Source organism: Phyllobates terribilis, unplaced genomic scaffold, assembly GCF_046119375.1.
Source record: "Phyllobates terribilis strain yellow unplaced genomic scaffold, ASM4611937v1 Scaffold_9__5_contigs__length_417890890, whole genome shotgun sequence".
NCBI classification, from domain to species: Eukaryota; Metazoa; Chordata; class Amphibia; order Anura; family Dendrobatidae; genus Phyllobates; species Phyllobates terribilis.
The window spans coordinates 394,706,278-394,727,517 of NW_027362769.1; the positions used below are offsets into that span (position 1 = coordinate 394,706,278).

The window sequence follows — 21,240 nt, forward strand, 5'->3', positions numbered from 1 at the left end:
ATTGGAGGATACCTAACTCCGCCCACTGTGTCACAGGGTGGCCGCCATTTTGTCGGAGGTTCACAGTGTTCCCCGTTCACTCATGGCGGCAGGACGGATGTGTGGTGTATCCTCACGGGAAGTGACGTCATGTTACCAAAGTGACGGGGCGGGGCCTGCGCTCCTGGATGTGGGGAGGTGAGAGAGCCAAACAATGAGCGACAGTCCGGGAACTACAAGTCCCAGCGTGCGTCCTGTGCTCTGGACTGAAGGAAGGGCGGCCTATACTCGCTGAGTATGTGTCTGTGCTCAGCGTGTAACAGCAACCAATCGGATCGCGGTTTTCACTCTCCAGAGATGAGAGCTCGTCTCTGATTGGCTGATGCCAACACATGACCCCAGCGCTGCATTGGTTAACCCTTTCCTGCCTGCAGTGGTCTTGCTGATGGTTTCCTTGTATGTTTTGCAGTGAGGATGAACGGCCAGGCTGACGGGGAGGTGGATTACAAGAGGAGGTACAAGAACCTGAAGCGCAAACTCAAGTTTCTGATCTATGTGAGTGCTGGGGAGCGAAGGGGACCGGCCCCGGGTACGTCTGCTGCTCCGGGTGTGACTGGAGCCATCACTTATGTGTTATGTGTCTAGGAGCAAGAATGTTTCCAGGAGGAGCTGCGGAGGGCCCAGAGGAAGCTGCTGAAAGTGTCCCGGGACAAGAGGTAAGTGGGGGGCTGTGTGGGAGGGCGCAGGGTCGCCCCCGGCCTCACCACCCAGCCTCGCCTCTGCCCCGCGCCATCCCATAGGGGGGCCCTCGCCTCTGCCCCGCGCCATCCCATAGGGGGGCCCTCGCCTCTGCCCCGCGCCATCCCATAGGGGGGCCCTCGCCTCTGCCCCGCGCCATCCCATAGGGGGGCCCTCGCCTCTGCCCCGCGCCATCCCATAGGGGGGCCCTCGCCTCTGCCCCGCGCCATCCCATAGGGGGGCCCTCGCCTCTGCCCCGCGCCATCCCATAGGGGGGCCCTCGCCTCTGCCCCGCGCCATCCCATAGGGGGGCCCTCGCCTCTGCCCCGCGCCATCCCGTGGGGGGGGCCCTCGCCTCTGCCCCGCGCCATCCCATAGGGGGGCCCTCGCCTCTGCCCCGCGCCATCCCGTGGGGGGGCCCCTCGCCTCTGCCCCGCGCCATCCCGTGGGGGGGCCCCTCGCCTCTGCCCCGCGGCATCCCGTGGGGGGGGGGGGGCCTCGCCTCTGCCCCGCGGCATCCCGTGGGGGGGGGGCCTCGCCTCTGCCCCGCGGCATCCCGTGGGGGGGGGGGGGCCTCGCCTCTGCCCCGCGGCATCCCGTGGGGGGGGGCCTCGCCTCTGCCCCGCGGCATCCCGTGGGGGGGGGGCCTCGCCTCTGCCCCGCGGCATCCCGTGGGGGGGGGGCCCTCGCCTCTGCCCCGCGGCATCCCGTGGGGGGGGGCCCTCGCCTCTGCCCCGCGGCATCCCGTGGGGGGGGGCCCTCGCCTCTGCCCCTCGCCATCCCGTGGGGGGGGGGCCCTCGCCTCTGCCCCTCGCCATCCCGTGGGGGGGGGGCCCTCGCCTCTGCCCCTCGCCATCCCGTGGGGGGGGGGGCCCTCGCCTCTGCCCCTCGCCATCCCGTGGGTGGGGGGCCCTCGCCTCTGCCCCGCGCCATCCCGTGGGTGGGGGGCCCTCGCCTCTGCCCCGCGCCATCCCGTGGGGGGGGCCCTCGCCTCTGCCCCGCGCCATCCCGTGGGGGGGGCCCCCGCCTCTGCCCCGCGCCATCCCGTGGGGGGGGCCTCGCCTCTGCCCCGCGCCATCACATAGGGGGGCCCTCGCCTCTGCCTCGCGCCATCCCGTGGGGGGGGCCTCGCCTCTGCCTCGCGCCATCCCGTGGGGGGGGCCTCGCCTCTGGCCTCTGCCCTGCGCCATCCCGGGTGGGGGGGCCCCTCGCCTCTGCCCCGCGCCATCCTGGGGGGGAGGGGGCTCTCCTCATCTCACCACCCCGCCTCTCTCTCCTCAGCTTCCTATTGGACCGGATCATCCAGTACGAGAACGTCGACGACGACTCATCAGGTACAGGTGACAGGAGGAGCAACTGAGAGACCCGGTAAATAGTGATGGGCAGTCTGGCACTTTTGGATCCTTATTAAATATGTGTTCACCATAGGTGAACACATATTTAAGATGACGATGATGATGATGCTGAAACTCCGCCCACCCATGGTCGTAACTCCGCCCACTCACACTTAGCCAATTACATTGGAGGGTGGGTTACTTCCAACAACCCCCAGAATTTTACGCCCAGTGAGAGCCATTCAGAGAAGTTAGTGGCTCTCACTGGTGTGCCGGCTCCCATCAGTCACAGCCGGAGCCGGCTCTTTGTGTCGGATCGTTCGCGACCGACGCATCGCTACCGGGAAATAATGGAGGACTGGCGTAAAGAGGCTGCCGGGACCCAGCTGTTTGCTGATGACCGCGCCTGCTACAGGAGGAGTAACATCCTCTTCTCACTTGCAGATTCTGACCTGACGGCGTCTTCAGATAACAACAGCGACACGGAGGGCGGCCGCGACACCAGCACCCCCACCACCAAGAGGTGAGTCCAGGAAATCATCCACACACTCAGATCTGCTCGCCGGCAGCCAGCGGAGGTCTCAGCAGTGATGATTACGCTTCATTTCCGCAGAAAGAGGAGCCCCTCCGCCGGCCCGGCTTCCCCGCCCCCGTCTTCCTCCTCGGCTTTGTCCCTGCACGCGTCTGGGGGCCCCTACCTGAGCGCGGTGAGTACGATCGCGGACCCCCCAGAGAGACGGAAACCTTCCCATTGCACCAGGGCATGATGGGAGGTGTATGGTTACGTTGGGTGGGGGGGCGGCCATATTGCTGGGGATGTGACATGACTTCTCCCCCTCCCTCATCCCATTTCATGATTTGTGTTTTCTCCACCCCTCCCCCGTCCATCAGATGAGCTCACCCCCCTACACCCCGTTCCCCTCGGAATATCTGGCTCCTCTCCCCAACTCCACGTCCCCCAAACCCGAGCGAGTCAAGAGAGACAGAAGGAGTCGCGGGGTTAAGCCCAGGAAGCCCAAGGTACTGGTGAGAGCAGCTGTGTGTGAGCGTGGTCCCCGCCGGCCGCCACCGCTCCACTCTGACCACCTCTCCTCTGCCCACAGATTGCTATGAGCTCGCCCTCGGGGGTCCTGCCCTTCAGCCCCCGGTCATCCGGACTGCCCCCGCTGTCGTCCTCCAGCAAGCACGCCCCTCCCCCGCCTGTCCTCAGCACCGTGCCCCAGCAGATGTTCAGCGATGGCGGGGAGGGCAGCGGAGATGAGGGGCCCATGGACGGGGACGAGGAGGACGACCTGGTCATAGACATCCCGGAGTAAGGGCGTGGGAGGCTGCTCCTGTCACTGCGAGCGCCGGCTGCTCCTGTCACTGCGAGCGCCGGCTGCTCCTGTCACTGCGAGCGCCGGCTGCTCCTGTGCAGGGCATAAGTCGGAGCGCTGCTGCAGATACACTACATCTCCTGCAATGCAGAGCGCACCCCCTGATCCTGAGGGAGCATAGAGTGCCACAGTGCATTGTAACTCGACATTTCCCACAATGCAGCACAGCAGAGCACGCCCCTTGTAATGACTCTAAAAGATCCTGGAGTTGTGGCCCCGGGTCCTACTTTTACAGCAGACATGAAACATGTTTACAAGGAGTCTGCGGAGGAGCGGCCGCTGCTGAAGGGGTGGGGGTGGGGGTGGGGGAGGGGGAGGGAAGGGAGCTGCCTCCGTTTTGCAGCGGCTGCACCATTTAGTATGTTTTTTTTTTTTTTTTATTATTATTGTAGTGCCACCTCGTGGTGACAGGATGACACTGCAACAAGATTAAATTCTGTATCAGTGATTGTAATCATGATTGAATAAAGATAAAAATACTCGAGAGTCTGATATCTATGATCTTCCTCATGTTACATATCGGCCGGTGGTGCAGAGCTCACGGATACCAGCGCGTTCCTGTAATAGGAGCCACCGGGGGAACAAGTACGTCCATGACATTTCTTCCTCTTGAATCTTCCTCCTCGATCTTAGTGTGAGTGATATTTAGAAATGAAAGGAACCAAAGCACATCGGCCACGAAGTGAAGACCCCTTAACTTTAACGAGCGGGGGGCCGAGTGCTGAAGAGCAGAGGGCAATAAAGTCCCCACTTCTCTGCTGACCCCAAAGCTGCAGCGTCCAGACCTCCTTTGGTATCAAACACTGCGCCCCCGCCGGGAACTTCATGGCCGAGCAGCTGTATGCAGCCGTACATCACCAAGCACAATGCCGAGAGTTGGATGGAGTGGTGTAAAGTCGCCACCGCTGGACTCTGGAGGAGACGTGTTCTGTGCAGTGATGGATCGCACGTCTCTATCTGCGTCTGATGGACCTTTTCCGTTCCTCATTACTGTGCTCGGTGCACAAAGTCCATACATACATGGGGGGAGAATGTGAGCCTGGCTTCCCCCTACATCAGGGTCTGACCTCACAAATGCTCTTTTGTATGAAGGGGCAAAAATTCCCATAGATGCCTCCAAAATACAGAGGGGCAGCTCTATTAATGTCTAGAGGTGGAGGACAGAGAAGCCCCCGGAGGTGGATGTTGGGGGAGGCACATACGTTCTCCATTTACAATACTGCAGTACTCACCTCTGACCAGTAGAGGGCAGGCGAGCAGCACAATGGTGTCATCTCTCGCTGTATAATAAACATTTTGGGATCTGAGCGGTAAGGTTCCTCCTTGTGGAGAGTGACAGGCCAGGTCTGGCATGCCAGTGTGAGGAGACTTAAACACGTGAACTTTTTGGGGGAGTTAGGTTTTTGTAACACACGACACAGGACAACTCAAGATTTTGCCTTTATTGAGTGCAGTTATCAGGAGGAGGCTGTGACATGCAAATATGGGGTGCTTCGCCTCCAGCGCACCCCGATCCAAACCTGACACACACGACACAAAACACAATCAGCCCAATGGTATAAAATCGGGCAATACTCAGTGGTGCCATACCCCATTATCATTACGGTGTCAGAGCCCAATATACATGGCAGCCCCAGCTCTGTCACTGTCCCTTTTTAAATCTCATCCACTTCCCCGGGTCCAGGTGTCTGACGCCCTTCAGTACAGAAGACGGGCCTTGGGACAAGCGGACCGCCTGGTTTTTGATACAGGAAGGGGTCTGTTTGCTTGGTAGAAGTCGTGCTCGCTCTAGGGTTGCCATGGTAACATCCACAGACCAGTCCTACTTAAGACTTCCTGTCATGTGTTTGTATGAGTAAAGGTCACATGACATGAAGTTCATGTTTGTTGCTTCCATGACAACCCCAGAGCAAGCACAATAGCGACATGGGTGTCGGCTGTCACGGTTCTAGCACAGGCCTTCTGACGATGGCTCTTACGTCCATTGATAGTAATAGCGGACGCGCCTGTGTCAGGTGACCGCGGTATAGCGTGTACAGAACATGGCGTCTTCTTGTTCAGTCATTAAGGATGCTCATCTACCCTCCACCCTGGAAGTTTTACGGGTTTCCGCCAGCTGACGTTCTGACCACTCCCACTTTGTCAGCGGGAAACAAATAGAGTATGTAATAAAGTTACAAAAGACACGATTTTGCATAAACGCAGTGCCGGCGTGCGAAGATCGAGCACTGACTCCCCCTGCCCCATTGTACAAAACAGATCACACACACGTTCCCCTCCCCCCACGTACAAAACGCGAAGTCACAAAACATAAAAAAAAAACAAGACGTGCAAAGAGTGAAAGTGTGAGCTGTGTGCATAGCCCGAGCCACGGGTGTGCATAGTGGGCGCCGTGGTATCGGCGGACGCACGTCCTCGCCATCTTGTCCAAATGTGGAAAGACCAATCAGAGCCCTCCTAGCATCATCTAACCGTCACTGGAGTCTGGTTGTTATGGAGGTGCTGCCCATAGCAACCATAGTTGTCAACAGCTCGGATACACGAGGTCTAATCTGTCCTGAGCCGCCATCTTGTCTGGGATGTCACCCCATTACAAATTATGCAGCCAATCAGATGCAAGCGGGATTGCTGGTTAGAGAACGCAGCGGCTCTTTCACCGCGTGAGAAGTGAATTGATCGTCGGGGCGAGTTGGTAATCATGGACGACTGACGGTGTGTGCTCGCTCCTGGGTTGTATGGCTGCGTCTGCCCCTGCATAGATCCATTTTATTGTGCGCCATAGTGGCGCCGTCACTCGGGTTCACAGCAATGGGAATTAGGTCTATCTATAATTTCTGATCCTCTCAAACATGGCCGCCAAGTTGCCGGATTAATGGAAGTTTCAGTGCGCGTACCTTTATTGCCAAGAGGTAAATGGCGGCTGTGAGGAACGTTTGTGGTGATACTAACGTGTACTTTTTTTTTTCGTGTCGCTGGGGGGGTTCGATCATCTAGGAAAACGTCTGCGTCGCCCATAGCAACAGCTGTTATTGGCAGAGTTGTGCTGAATGGTTGCTATGGTCGACTGCGGCATGTTCTGTCAGATCAGGCTTCGGGCCTTCACTGTCCTCCCGCTCGCACATAATGGCATTAGCCTGACAGAAGCCGCGGATCGCTTACAGATTAGCAGCGCTCAGCCGCCATGTGACCCGACAGGCGCGAGGCCTAATTAAATCCAATTACCAGACTGAAATCTCAGATAATGAGAGACGAGGCGCTGTCTTATCCGCCGCGGAGTAATGAGGCCTCACCAGGCGGGAGCGGCGCCGGGCGGCCGTCCCCAAACCTCATGGAAAATACTAATTGATCTCAATATTATAGATTTGGCCTTTTCCTTAGCGGATTCAGCCATTTTGTGAGAGTAACACTGTAGATTCGTCCATTTTCTGGAAGTCATAGACTGGACTCCACGATTTTGTGGCAGTCAGCCCACCGTCTTTGGAGCATAATACTGTAGACTTGTCCATTTTGTCATTCGCTTGGTTCTTTCCACCATTTTGTGGCAATCGTAGACAAGATTACACCTCTTTGTGAGAGTAACACTGAAGATTCGTCCATTCTGTTAGTCATTTCTGCCATTTTGGGATTGGCATAAATTGGATTCCACCAATTTGTGTCAGTCCGCCATTTCGAGAGAGTAACAATGTAAACTTGTCCATTTTGTGGCAATCATATACTGGGTTACACCATTTTGTGGCAATCATATACTGGGTTACACCATTTTGTGGCAATCGTATACTGGATCACTCCATTTTGTGGCACTTGTATACTGGATGACTCCATTTTGTGGCAATCGTATACTGGATCACACCATTTTGCGGCAATCGTATACTAGATTCCTCCATTTTGTGGCACTTGTATACTAGATGACTCCATTTTGTGGCAATCGTATACTGGATTACACCATTTTGTGGCAATCGTATACTGGATTACATCATTTTGTGGCAATCGTATACTAGATTCCTCCATTTTGTGGCACTCTTATACTGGATTACACCAATTTGTGGCAGTCATATGCTGGATTACGCTATTTTTTTGGCAATTGTATACTGGATCACATTATTTTGTGGCAGTCGTATGCTGGATTACACCATTTTGTGTCAGTCAGTCCACCATTTTGGGAAAATAACACTGTAGATTTGTCCATTTTGTTAGGCCCTTGGTTGTTTATGCCATTTTGTCGCAGTCATAGACAGGATTGCACCATTTTGTGGTCTTGTTCTTCAGTGACTTCTCTAGGTCTTACAAAATGGCGGCGTTCATTGCGATCCCAGGCCTCCATTTTTTGGCTTCTACTATCAATATGTTACCACCTGAGATATACTATTGCCCCCTACTGACCACTCAGAGGTAATTTTTTTGAGTAATTAAAGGGGTATTCCTTGCCATTTAAAGGGCTGAAGTCCTTTTCACACCCGAGACTCCAAGTGAGCACCTGCTTGTGGTGACAGTGGACCGGATCTGATGCTGGATTGGTTCAGGACAGTTCTGATCGGCGATTCCCACACAATGAGGTCATTATGAAGCAGCCATTTATATTGATATGAATATTTACATCATCAGTCATTGCTTACGGCGGGTGAGGACATTTATCACTCTATTGTCGCCTCCTCTCCAAAATCCAGCAGCGAAAGAATAAACAGGTAACGTCTTGTTATGGCGCAGACGTACACATAATCATCCATCCTCCCAGCAGCCATCTTTACGAAGACCATAACTTTCCATGAAGTGCATTTGGTGGGGTGAGTGTGCAGGTGAGTGATCTCTCTCTGCTTCCCGCCATCTCTCCACGTTCTTCTTTAGTCAGTGAAGGTGGATCCCGGAAGCTCATTGGTCAACGTATGCCAGTGTTCTGCCCTCTGATTTGTGGAAGAGAGACACTCCATCCAGTGTTTAAGACACTCTCCTTTTGCGTTCATGCCGAGCGTAACGCCCCCTAGAATACAGAAGAAGAATAAGATTATGGGGTGGATGACACAGCAGGCGCCCTACAGGTTCAATTCGAAATGGTGGATGCGTCCGAGCTGTCTTGTCTAATCAGAGCATTTCGGTGATTTTCATGATGTCCTCAAACCCTGTCTACGGGGCTTAAGCCAACCCGTGAGGCCTGTCATCCACGTGTAGCTGGCGACTTCCATGGCAGCCATTTTAAAACTCACCTATGAAATCGTTGGACTTTCCCAGGTCATAATCCCACACGGTCACCTCCAAGCTCCTCTTCTGCAGCTCATGGAGAGCGATTTTGTAGAAGAACTCCTGAATAACAACAGGATGATGATAATTACAATGGCGTCAGCCATTTTAAAAGATGAAACTCTCAATTACAAGATGGCCGCCAATACTGTGACCCCCCAACCTTACAATTTTACCTCATTAAATTCCGGGTTCAGCGTCTTCTTCTTCACCGCCGTCTTGTGCTTTGACTTTTTCTCCACATCTGGCTTCAGATAACTGGAAGACAAGAAGAGACGAATGTTTCCCATACATATCCTGCCGGGACAAAGTGGACAATCCATTTAAGGATGACCTCAAAGATGGAGGCCAGTTGTTGACAACCATATGTCTTTTGCATCTTCTTATCATCTGTACATGTGGGGTCCCCAGAACTAGGACCACCACCCTGCTCCTTCAGTCCTCTACCCTGCTAGTCTCCCACACATCTGCCTACACTTGGAGGGGACCCGAATTACTGTCGCCTCTCTTCCCACAGCTAAGAATAAGCCACTTGTCCCCAGGGGCCGAGGCAGACTGAAGCTTCAACGGAGGGATATGTAGGGCCGATTTATATGTTTAAGGGTCTGAGCCCCCTATTTACTTAGGACCCTTGAAAAAGGAACCTCAGGAGCAGATGAAAATCACGTATTCAGCGTGGTATGGTGGTATTCTTCAATGGCGGTAATATTTGTATACTGCACGTAATGTATACGCTATAGGATGGTATTATATATCTGTATATGGCAGTGTCGTCATCAGGGCATGACGTTGGGATTAGATCCAGCAGATTAGCTATTTCACACGATAGGCTGAGATACATTACTTTGTGCATAGGATTAGATGTGTATCTCTGTTCTGTATCCTCCCCTCACTTCCATTGTGTCGGCAGTGGGGAGACGGCTGAGGAACCGTGCGGGATCCAGGGCGAGAGTGAGGCGCAGCTTCCAGCCATTCTCTGCGGTGGGATTACTCACAGGTGCAGGAAAATCCTGAAGACTACAATTAAATCCATGAGTGTATGAGATGAGTCACGACGTCCTTGTAGACGGAGTCATATATGGTGGGATGTGAGGAGTAATTACTGCTGGGCACTGGGTGTGAAGAGGGAGAATGAGCCCAGTCAATGATGCAGCCCTCCGCCATGTCCGCCCTGCTCCAGCGGAGACCTGCGATTTACCAGGGTCTCTCCAGGGGGGCGACTTCTGTTTGGAATAAGTCATAATTCGTTGCGCTCGTCTGTAGGTGATCTCCACTCGGCAACATGGCTGCTGACTGCTAATTAATTATCACTCTGCGTTGTTCACTGAAGAATCATAATAGGGAATTGTAAACCAGTGGTGGAAACTGAGCCTTCGCCCTAAATATAGAGGACCCCTGACCAGTCAGCCGCACTGACACCGCACAATGTGTGCACCAGACCCAAAAATACATCATTGCAGCTGGCCGGTCCTATTCTGCAGCTTTGTGTTTCAATTCCTCTCCCATTCGCAAGGTCATCTCTTACTGTCAGCAAATGAGAACAATGTGCAAATGCAGAATGAGAAAACCAGTTCAGACCAACTCTCTCCACAGCTGAGGGTTTGTTGCATTGTTGTATCCAGTGTAGTCAATCCTTTGTGAGGTAAACACATCAGCAGCACAAGTCTCAAGTCTGGCTGGAGAAGACATGAAGATGAGACCAGTCATACATGATCACTGGCTGGAGAAGGTATGAAGAGGTGACCATTCATACCTCCTGGCCAAAGAAGAAGTGGAGAGGTGACCACTCATGCATGATCACTGGCCAAAGAAGATGTGGAGAGATGACCACTCATGCATGATCACTGGCCAAAGAAGATGTGGAGAGATGACCACTCATACATGATCAATGGCTGGAAGTGACTAGTCATACATGATCACTGGTTAGAAAAGATATAGATAGGTGAGCACTGATAGATGATCACTGGCTAGACAAGACATGGAGAGGTGACCACTCATACATGATCACTGGCTGGAGAAAATGTAGAGAGGTGAGCACTGATACATGATCACTGGCTAGATAAGACATGAAGAGGTGACCATTCATACCTCCTGGCCAAAGAAGAAGTGGAGAGGTGACCACTCATACATGATCACTGGCCAAAGAAGATGTGGAGAGATGATCAATGGTTGGAAGTGACTAGTCATACATGATCACTGGCTGGAGAAGACGTGGAGAGGGACCATTCATACATGATTACTGACAGGAGAAAACATGAAGTGACCACTCACACATGATCACTGGCTGGAGAAGACATGAAGATGAGACCACTCATATATGATCACTGGCTGGAGAAGATATGAAGAGGTGGCAATTCAAACATGATCACTGTCTGGAGAAGACCTTGTGAGGTGACCACTTATATGATCACTGGCTGGAGAAGACATAGAGAAGTGACCATTCATACATGATCACTCTCTGAAGAAGACTTGGAGAGGTGACCAGTCATATAAGATCACTGGCTGAAGAAGACATGGAGAAGTGACCACTCGTATATGATCACTGGATGGAGAAGATGAGGAGAGGTGACCACTCATACATGATCACTGGCTGGAGAAGGGACCACTCACACATGATCACTGGCTGGAGAAGACGTGGAGAGGTGACCACTCATACATGATCACTGGCTGGAGAAGACGTGGAGAGGTGACCACTCATACTTGATCACTGGCTGGAGAAGATATGTAGAGTTGACCACTCAGTCATGATCACTGGCTGGAGAAGACATGGAGAGGCGACCTCTCATGCATGATCACTGGCAGGAGAAGACATAGAAAAGTGACCACTCATATATAATGACAAGCTGGAGAAGCATTGAGAAGTGACTGCTCATACATGATCACTGGACACAGAAGAGGTGGCCACTCATACATGATCACTGGCTGGAGAAGACAAAGTTTTGTGACCTCAGGTCTAAATTATGACTGATCACACAAGAGTAGAAACTGAACAGTCTCTCACATCTAGGACCTCTCTAGGACCATTCTCTGATGTAGACTACTTTTTAATCGTCTCTAAGCTGGGGCAACATCCTGCAGACTTTCTGAATGTCAAGACCTTGACCATCACTCTCTTTGATTCACTCCATTTCTTTAAGCCTGAGGAACTTCGCAGGTAGGAATAAGTCAAAATGTGATGTCTCATTGCCTCCGCTGCATCTCCTCCAGATCTTCAGGCTTCAAAATCTGGTGACCTATTCCAGCTTAATGAACCGATAATACATGGACCACCATGATGAATAGGATCTTCTGTAGATGACGTGTGGCTCTAGTGCTGCAAAACTACATCCTTCAGTGGCTTCTGCTGCCCTGGTTGATAGTTAGGAGAAAGACCAGTTTTTTTGCCATCATTCTATTAGTAAAGCCACAGCAGTGTTACCGTTAGACCTGTCACACCATCGGCTCCTTATATCCTGTCCCTCCTGGAGCCTCGAAGTACCACAAGTCACTAATTTACCCACAAGTCTATATAATATCTAGTTATCTTTCTGTCTTATTTTTTTTCACTCTTACTACATAAAAGGTTAAGTCCTAGATGTGAATAAATTATCAAGCCCTCCGTGTATTGACGCCCCGTGTGCATGTGATTAACAACGTTCTAATGTGCTGAGATAAGTGAACCCAGGCAACCATCCCAGAGCTGCTATTCGGTAATTTGCCTGAAATAATTGTGCTTAATATAGGTGCTACATAGTGACATTGCCACAAATGCCGAAACCCGGTTCACGCCTCAGCCCTGCATACAATTAGCCTTTCATGCAGAAACACTCAGTGCCGGGGGGTCTCATAGCCTGATAGCGTGTGAGCAGCATTGCACCAGGGAGCCGCCAAAGAACGCAGGCAGATGACAGAAACAAGATAACGCCACGAAAATCCAAAAATCAACCATTACTCATCCTGTGTGCGGCATCATTCGATTTCAGTCAGAGGCTTATGGGAGCCACCGGGTCCGACCAACCTATTTGTATATGTGACTCCAACCTATCATCTATATCCTAAGCTTCCCAGCTCATGAGCGGACTACCAGGGCTACTGTCGAGAATGGTACATGGGTAGACAATAAATATAGAAGAGGAGGGTCCGACCAACCTATTTGTATATGTGACTCCAACCTATCATCTATATCCAAAGCTTCCCAGCTCATGAGCGGACTACCAGGGCTACTGTCGAGAATGAGACATGGGTAGACAATAAATATAGAAGAGGAGGGTCCGACCAACCTATTTGTATATGTGACTCCAACCTATCCTCTATATCCTAAGCTTCCCAGCTCATGAGCGGACTACCAGGGCTACTGTCGAGAATGGTACATGGGTAGACAATAAATATAGAAGAGGAGGGTCCGACCAACCTATTTGTATTTGTGACTCCAACCTATCCTCTATATCCTAAGCTTCCCAGCTCATGAGCGGACTACCAGGGCTACTGTCGAGAATGGTACATGGGTAGACAATAAATATAGAAGAGGAGGGTCCGACCAGCCTATTTGTATATGTGACTCCAACCTATCCTCTATATCCTAAGCTTCCCAGCTCATGAGCGGACTACCAGGGCTACTGTCGAGAATGGTACATGGGTAGACAATAAATATAGAAGAGGAGGGTCCGACCAACCTATTTGTATATGTGACTCCAACCTATCCTCTATATCCAAAGCTTCCCAGCTCATGAGCGGACTACCAGGGCTACTGTCGAGAATGGTACATGGGTAGACAATAAATATAGAAGAGGAGGGTCCGACCAACCTATTTGTATATGTGACTCCAACCTATCCTCTATATCCAAAGCTTCCCAGCTCATGAGCGGACTACCAGGGCTACTGTCGAGAATGAGACATGGGTAGACAATAAATATAGAAGAGGAGGGTCCGACCAACCTATTTGTATATGTGACTCCAACCTATCCTCTATATCCAAAGCTTCCCAGCTCATGAGCGGACTACCAGGGCTACTGTCGAGAATGAGACATGGGTAGACAATAAATATAGAAGAGGAGGGGTGCAGCGACATAACAATGCCGGTTTATATGTCAATAGGGGTCATTGGAAAGCTCAGTCCATGGCTAGGCAGCTGTTTGTGTCTCAACCCTGAAGACCACAAAGGTTACTGATTGGTATCTCAGGTCCTTTCACAATATATATCACACAAACCCAAAAGTTACACTACAGCCTCTATATAAACAATAACGTTAAAACCCCTAAAATTTGGATAAAACCTCCAGAATGTGACTTGCAGCAGAGTTAAGAAGTAAGGAAAGAAGATAGATGCCGAGAAAGAGAAGAACGTCAACTCATTGAGAACAGAAATGAGTAAAAAAAAAATCAAGATAGCAGAGGCATTGAGAGCAATAGCAGGAATTACACTAGAAATAAAGTCAAGGACAAGACTAAAGACAAAGGAAAAACCAGAGCCAAAATGTAAAACCAAGAGCAGAATTATATCCAAACTAAAGCCAATGACAACACTGGAGAAGAGGCCAAAAGAAAACGGGGAAGCCGTCATCTAAGACCAATCGAAGTAATATGTCTCAAACTAAAGGTGAAGACAGTTCTAGAGAAGAGGTCAAAAGAAAGGTTGGAGCCACCGTCTAAAACCAAGAGACCTAGAACTAAAGCCAATGACAGGCTGGGAGATAAGACCAAATGAAAGGTTGGAGCCACCATCCAAGAGCACATTTTAAGGCGAAGACAAGAATGAAGAAGAGGCCAAAGAGAAACTAGAGCAACTATGCAAAAGCAGAAATATGTTTAAAACTGAAGGCAAAAGAAAAGACTCGAGACAAACCCCAAATGAAAGACTGGAGCCACCAACTAAAAGAAGAATTGAATCTAGCATTCAAGCCAGTGACAAGACTGGAGATGATGGTAAAGGGAAGATTGAAGCCACCATCTAAAACCAAAAGCAGAAATAAGTCTCCAAGTCTACAATTAAAAGCAAAGACAAGATCGGAGAAGATCGGAGCTCTAAAATCAAGAGCAAAAATACAGCTAGAACTTCAGTCTATGACAAGACTGGAGAGGAGGCCAAAAGAAAGTTTGGCCTCCAAAGTTTGGCTACGACACAAAATCAAGAGCAAACATATGTTTAGAACTGAAGGCAAAGACGAGAAGGAGATGAGGGCAAATGAAAGGCTGGAGCCACAATCTAAGATCAAGAACAGAAAAATGTCTAAAACAGAAGGAAAAGACAAGACTATAGAAGCCGTCAAAAGAAAGGTTGGAGCCACCGTCCAAGACCGAGAGCAAACATATGTCTAGAATTAAAGCTAACAACAAGACTGGAGAAAAGAGCAAAAGAAAAGCTGGAGCCACCATCTAAGTTCAAGAACAGAAATCTGTCCAGAACTGAAGGGAAATACAAATTTACAGACAAGGCCTATATAAAGACTGAAGCCACCATCCAAAAAGCAGAGGATAACATCTAGAATTAAAGCCAATGGCACAACATAAGTGCAAAGGAAAGGTAGGAGCCACCATCTAAAACCAAGAGCAAATATAATATACATTTAGGACTAAAGCCAATGACAAGACCGGAGAAGAGGCCAAAGGAAAGGTAGGAGCCAATATATTTAGAACTGAAAGTAAATACAAGAATGGATGAACAGCACGAGGAAAGTCTGGAACCACCATCCAAGAGCAGAAGCAGTTTAGAACTTATGCCAATCAGCAAGACTGGGATGGGACCAAATGAAAGGCCGCAGAATTCGCTCAAGAGCAGAAATACATCTATACTTAAAGCCAATTACTAGACTGCAGATGAGACTGAAGGAAAGGTTGGAGCCACCATGTAAGACCAAGAGCAAAATTACATCTATAACTAAAGTCTATGACCAGCCTGGAGAAGAAGCCAAAAGGAAGTCTAAAGCCACCATTTAAAAAGCATGAACTAGAACTGAAAGCAAAGAGAAGACCAGGAGCCACCATCCAAGGGCAGAAATACATCTAGAACTAAATCCAAACACAGGACAAAGAGATTAGGGCAGAAGAAAGGCTGGAGCTACCATCGAAAAGCCAAAATACATCTAAAACTAAAGTCAGTGAGAAGCCTGGAGAAGAGGCCAAGCGAACAAGGTTAAAGCAACCATCCAAAAGCAGAAGAATGACATTGGGGTAGGAGCCACGACCAAGAGGAAAAAAGATTTCTAAGAAGATAGCCAATGAATTCAAGAAACATTGGGGATCTACTAGGAAAAAGTGGAGGAAGAAGGAGGAACAACTAAGAATGAAGAGAAGACCGAAGAATTAAGAACTACTAGAAGATAAGATCCATCCACCATCGGACCACAGAAAATCAACTGAGTCGCAATCTAGACTGGATTCCACCGATGAATTTTTAAAACCAGGACAGAAATGTATTTGTTTACAAGATCTCACTTATCACATAAAAAATCCATAAAACTGGAGTATTGCGAGATGACCTCCAATGATCCCCTCGTTCTCGGGACCTCCGCACTGATGTCAGTGTCTACTTACGTTTTGACGTAAGGGTCTGAAAATCCATTGACGTCCATAGCAGCGAGATGGGCGCAACGCATGATGCCGACTACGAGTCCCCCGCGTTCAGTGTTGTATGTGAGAGACAGAAGGAGCCGTCCTCGTTCCTCTAGTTCCCACTCCTGACAGCGCTCCAGCTGAGGACATAGAGAAGGGGGCACGTATTCATTTTCCGTAATAGGATTTTAGATTCTTAATTTATAGTATTATTACACAAGAACTGGTAAAAAGTATGAAGCCGTTGCACAGGGATTAAATATACATTGCTTCGGGCATTCAAGAACAGCGCCCCCTCCTGTCCACAGGATGTGTCTGATATTGCAGCTGAGCCCTATTGACCTGAATAGAGCAGAGCAGCAGTACCAGACGCAACCCAGGGCTCAGTGAGGTGGGGTTTTCTTTTAATATTTCCCCTTTAGATTCAATATCCCCGATGCAGCATTATATATTGGCTGAGAGCGCAGAGAGACACCTACATAACGCAGCAGCGAGAGAGTTCAGGGACATCCGCAGAAGCTGTCACTGTGCTTCACTCTGAAGCTGTTCCCAACCCCCGCAGGTGCCAAAGAAAAGTGCATGGAAAGCAGAAGAAAGGGAGATGTGGGGGAGACAGACGGAGGCTACAGACAGGGGAGGGGGTAGGTTCTAGAAAAGAGCTACAGAAGAGATGAGACAGGTAGGGAAATGGGGGAAGGGGGCGCTGTCTATAATGCAGGAGAACATCCCCACCAGGGGCAGCACTGAGTACACAGAGGAGGGGGCGCTGTCTATAATACTGGAGGACATCCCCACCAGGGGCAGCACTGAGTACACAGAGGAGGGGGTGCTGTCTATAATGCAGGAGAACATCCCCACCAGGGGCAGCACTGAGTACACAGAGGAGGGGGCGCTGTCTATAATACTGGAGGACATCCCCACCAGGGGCAGCACTGAGTACACAGAGGAGGGGGTGCTGTCTATAATGCAGGAGAACATCCCCACCAGGGGCAGCACTGAGTACACAGAGGAGGGGGCGCTGTCTATAATAGAGGAGTACATCCCCACCAGGGGCAGCACTGAGTACACAGAAGAGGGGGCGCTGTCTATAATGCAGGAGAACATCCCCACCAGGGGCAGCACTGAGTACACAGAGGAGGGGGCGCTGTCTATAATGCAGGAGAACATCCCCACCAGGGGCAGCACTGAGTACACAGAGGAGGGGGCGCTGTCTATAATACAGGAGGACATCCCCACCAGGGGCAGCACTGAGTATACAGAGGAGGGGGCGCTGTCTATGATACAGGAGGACATCCACACCAGGGGCAGCACTGAGTACACAGAGGAGGGGGCGCTGTCTATAATAGAGGAGTACATCCCCACCAGGGGCAGCACTGAGTACACAGAGGAGGGGGCGCTGTCTATAATGCAGGAGAACATCCCCACCAGGGGCAGCAGTGAGTACACAGAAGAGGGGGCGCTGTCTATAATACAGGAGAACATCCCCACCAGGGGCAGCACTGAGTACACAGAGGAGGGGGCGCTGTCTATAATACTGGAGGACATCCCCACCAGGGGCAGCACTGAGTACACAGAGGAGGGGGTGCTGTCTATAATGCAGGAGAACATCCCCACCAGGGGCAGCACTGAGTACACAGAGGAGGGGGCGCTGTCTATAATGCAGGAGACCATCCCCACCAGGGGCAGCACTGAGTACACAGAGGAGGGGGCGCTGTCTATAATAGAGGAGTACATCCCCACCAGGGGCAGCACTGAGTACACAGAAGAGGGGGCGCTGTCTATAATGCAGGAGAACATCCCCACCAGGGGCAGCACTGAGTACACAGAGGAGGGGGCGCTGTCTATAATGCAGGAGAACATCCCCACCAGGGGCAGCACTGAGTACACAGAGGAGGGGGCGCTGTCTATAATACAGGAGGACATCCCCACCAGGGGCAGCACTGAGTATACAGAGGAGGGGGCGCTGTCTATGATACAGGAGGACATCCACACCAGGGGCAGCACTGAGTACACAGAGGAGGGGGCGCTGTCTATAATAGAGGAGTACATCCCCACCAGGGGCAGCACTGAGTACACAGAGGAGGGGGCGCTGTCTATAATGCAGGAGAACATCCCCACCAGGGGCAGCACTGAGTACACAGAAGAGGGGGCGCTGTCTATAATACAGGAGAACATCCCCACCAGGGGCAGCACTGAGTACACAGAGGAGGGGGCGCTGTCTATAATACTGGAGGACATCCCCACCAGGGGCAGCACTGAGTACACAGAGGAGGGGGTGCTGTCTATAATGCAGGAGAACATCCCCACCAGGGGCAGCACTGAGTACACAGAGGAGGGGGCGCTGTCTATAATGCAGGAGTACATCCCCACCAGGGGCAGCACTGAGTACACAGAGGAGGGGGTGCTGTCTATAATGCAGGAGAACATCCCCACCAGGGGCAGCACTGAGTACACAGAGGAGGGGGCGCTGTCTATAATGCAGGAGAACATCCCCACCAGGGGCAGCACTGAGTACACAGAAGAGGGGGCGCTGTCTATAATGCAGGAGAACATCCCCACCAGGGGCAGCACTGAGTACACAGAGGAGGGGGCGCTGTCTATAATGCAGGAGAACATCCCCACCAGGGGCAGCACTGAGTACACAGAGGAGGGGGCGCTGTCTATAATACAGGAGGACATCCCCACAGGGGCAGCACTGAGTATACAGAGGAGGGGGCGCTGTCTATGATACAGGAGGACATCCCCACCAGGGGCAGCACTGAGTACACAGAGGAGGGGGCGCTGTCTATAATGCAGGAGGACATCCCCACCAGGGGGAGCAGTGAGTACACAGAAGAGGGGGCGCTGTCTATAATACAGGAGAACATCCCCACCAGGGGCAGCACTGAGTAAACAGAGGAGGGGGCACTGTCTATAATACAGGAGTACATCCCCACCAGGGGGAGCAGTGAGTACACAGAAGAGGGGGCGCTGTCTATAATACAGGAGAAAATCCCCACCAGGGGCAGCAGTGAGTACACAGAAGAGGGGGCGCTGTCTATAATACAGGAGAACATCCCCACCAGGGGCAGCACTGAGTACACAGAGGAGGGGGCGCTGTCTATAATGCAGGAGGACATCCCCACCAGGGCAGCACTGAGTACACAGAGGAGGGGGCGCTGTCTATAATAGAGGAGGATATCCCCACCAGGGGCAGCACTGACTACACAGAGGAGGGGGCGCTGTCTATAATACAGGAGGACATCCCCACCAGGGGCAGCACTGAGTACACAGAGGAGGGGGCACTGTCTATAATACTGGAGGATATCCCCACCAGGGGCAGCACTGAGTACACAGAGGAGGGGGCGCTGTCTATGATAAAGGAGGACATCCCCACCAGGGGCAGCACTGAGTACACAGAGGAGGGGGTGCTGTCTATAATACAGGAGAACATCCCCACCAGAGGCAGCACTGAGTACACAGAGGAGGGGGCGCTGTCTATAATGCAGGAGAACATCCCCACCAGGGGCAGCACTGAGTACACAGAGGAGGGGGCGCTGTCTATAATGCAGGAAAACATCCCCACCAGGGGCAGCACTGAGTACACAGAGGAGGGGGCGCTGTCTATAATACAGGAGGACATCCCCACCAGGGGCAGCACTGAGTACACAGAGGAAGGGGTGCTGTCTATAATACAGGAGGACATCCCCACCAGGGGCAGCACTGAGTACACAGAGGAGGGGGCGCTGTCTATAATACAGGAGGACATCCCCACCAGGGGCAGCACTGAGTACACAGAGGAGGGGGCGCCATCTATAATATGGGAGGACATCCCCACCAGGCGCAGCACTCAGTACACAGAGGAGGGGGCGAAGTCTATAATACTGGAGGACATCCCCACCAGGGGCAGCACTGAGCACACAGAGGAGGGGGCGCCGTCTATAATAGAGGAGGATATCCCCACCAGGGGCAGCACTGACTACACAGAGGAGGGGGCGCTGTCTATAATACAGGAGGACATCCCCACCAGGGGCAGCACTGAGTACACAGAGGAGGGGGCACTGTCTATAATACTGGAGGATATCCCCACCAGGGGCAGCACTGAGTACACAGAGGAGGGGGCGCTGTCTATAATACAGGAGGACATCCCCACCAGGGGCAGCACTGAGTATACAGAGGAGGGGGTGCTGTCTATAATACAGGAGGACATCCCCACCAGGGGCAGCACTGAGTACACAGAGGAGGGGGCGCTGTCTATAATACAGGAGAACATCCCCACCAGGGGCAGCACTGAGTACACAGAGGAGGGGGCGCTGTCTATAATAAAGGAGGACATCCCCACCAGGGGCAGCACTGAGTACACAGAGGAGGGGGCGCTGTCTATAAAACGGGAGGACATCCCCACCAGGCGCAGCACTGAGTATACAGAGGAGGGGGCGCTGTCTTTAATACAGGAAATCATCCCCACCAGGGGCAGCACTGAGTACACAAAGGAGGGGGTGTTGTCTTTAATACAGAAGAACATCCCCACCAGGGGTAGCACTGAGTACACAGAGGAGGGGGGCGCTGTCTATAATACAGCAGGACATCCCCACCGGGGCAGCAGTGAGTACATAGAGGAGGGGGTGCTGTCTATAATACAGGAGGACATCCCCAACAGGGGCAGCACTGAGTACACAGAGGAAGGGGTGCTGTCTATAATACAGGAGGACATCCCCACCAGGGGCAGCACTGAGTACACAGAGGAGGGGGCGCTGTCTATAGTACAGGAGGACATCCCCACCAGGGGCAGCACTGAGTACACAGAGGAGGGGGCGCCGTCTATAATATGGGAGGACATCCCCACCAGGCGCAGCACTGAGTACACAGAGGAGGGGGCGAAGTCTATAATACTGGAGGACATCCCCACCAGGGGCAGCACTGAGCACACAGAGGAGGGGGTGCCGTCTATAATAGAGGAGGATATCCCCACCAGGGGCAGCACTGACTACACAGAGGAGGGGGCGCTGTCTATAATACAGGAGGACATCCCCACCAGGGGCAGCACTGAGTACACAGAGGAGGGGGCACTGTCT

The 21,240-nt window shown here is 51.9% G+C and overlaps 2 protein-coding genes across 3 annotated transcripts in view; one reads left to right on the top strand and one right to left on the bottom strand.

Annotated features, from left to right (window-relative positions):
• Positions 1 to 32: 32 nt before the first annotated feature.
• INO80E (INO80 complex subunit E) lies at positions 33 to 3,718 on the top strand. Of its 2 annotated transcripts, none has more exons than XM_073648794.1 (8): positions 33 to 177; positions 449 to 534; positions 625 to 695; positions 1,999 to 2,051; positions 2,496 to 2,574; positions 2,665 to 2,758; positions 2,943 to 3,071; positions 3,155 to 3,718. In XM_073648794.1, the coding sequence occupies exons 1-8, from the start codon at positions 168 to 170 to the stop codon at positions 3,365 to 3,367; spliced, it is 735 nt and encodes a 244-aa protein (XP_073504895.1). In that variant the 5' UTR covers positions 33 to 167; the 3' UTR covers positions 3,368 to 3,718. The 2 variants fall into 2 exon arrangements, with proteins under 2 accessions (XP_073504895.1, XP_073504896.1); XM_073648795.1 differs by having other exon boundaries at positions 102 to 274.
• A 1,150-nt stretch (positions 3,719 to 4,868) lies between these two features.
• DOC2A (double C2 domain alpha) overlaps positions 4,869 to 21,240 on the bottom strand; it is a 92,206-nt gene continuing 75,834 nt past the window's right edge. Inside the window, exons 8-11 of the mRNA XM_073648799.1 lie at positions 16,169 to 16,326; positions 8,836 to 8,917; positions 8,626 to 8,722; positions 4,869 to 8,402 (exon numbers count right to left, since the gene is read on the bottom strand). Coding sequence (XP_073504900.1) covers positions 8,266 to 8,402; positions 8,626 to 8,722; positions 8,836 to 8,917; positions 16,169 to 16,326 — 474 coding nt within the window. The 3' untranslated portion in view covers positions 4,869 to 8,265. The remainder of the gene's footprint in view (positions 8,403 to 8,625; positions 8,723 to 8,835; positions 8,918 to 16,168; positions 16,327 to 21,240) is intronic.

What these genes read in the sequence shown, in the direction of transcription:
- INO80E (XM_073648794.1), top strand. An exon ending in CGTCGACGACGACTCATCAG is followed by an intron (nt 2,052 to 2,495) that starts GTACAGGTGACA and finishes TCTCACTTGCAG; the next exon opens with ATTCTGACCTGACGGCGTCT. An exon ending in GGGGCCCCTACCTGAGCGCG is followed by an intron (nt 2,759 to 2,942) that starts GTGAGTACGATC and finishes CCCGTCCATCAG; the next exon opens with ATGAGCTCACCCCCCTACAC.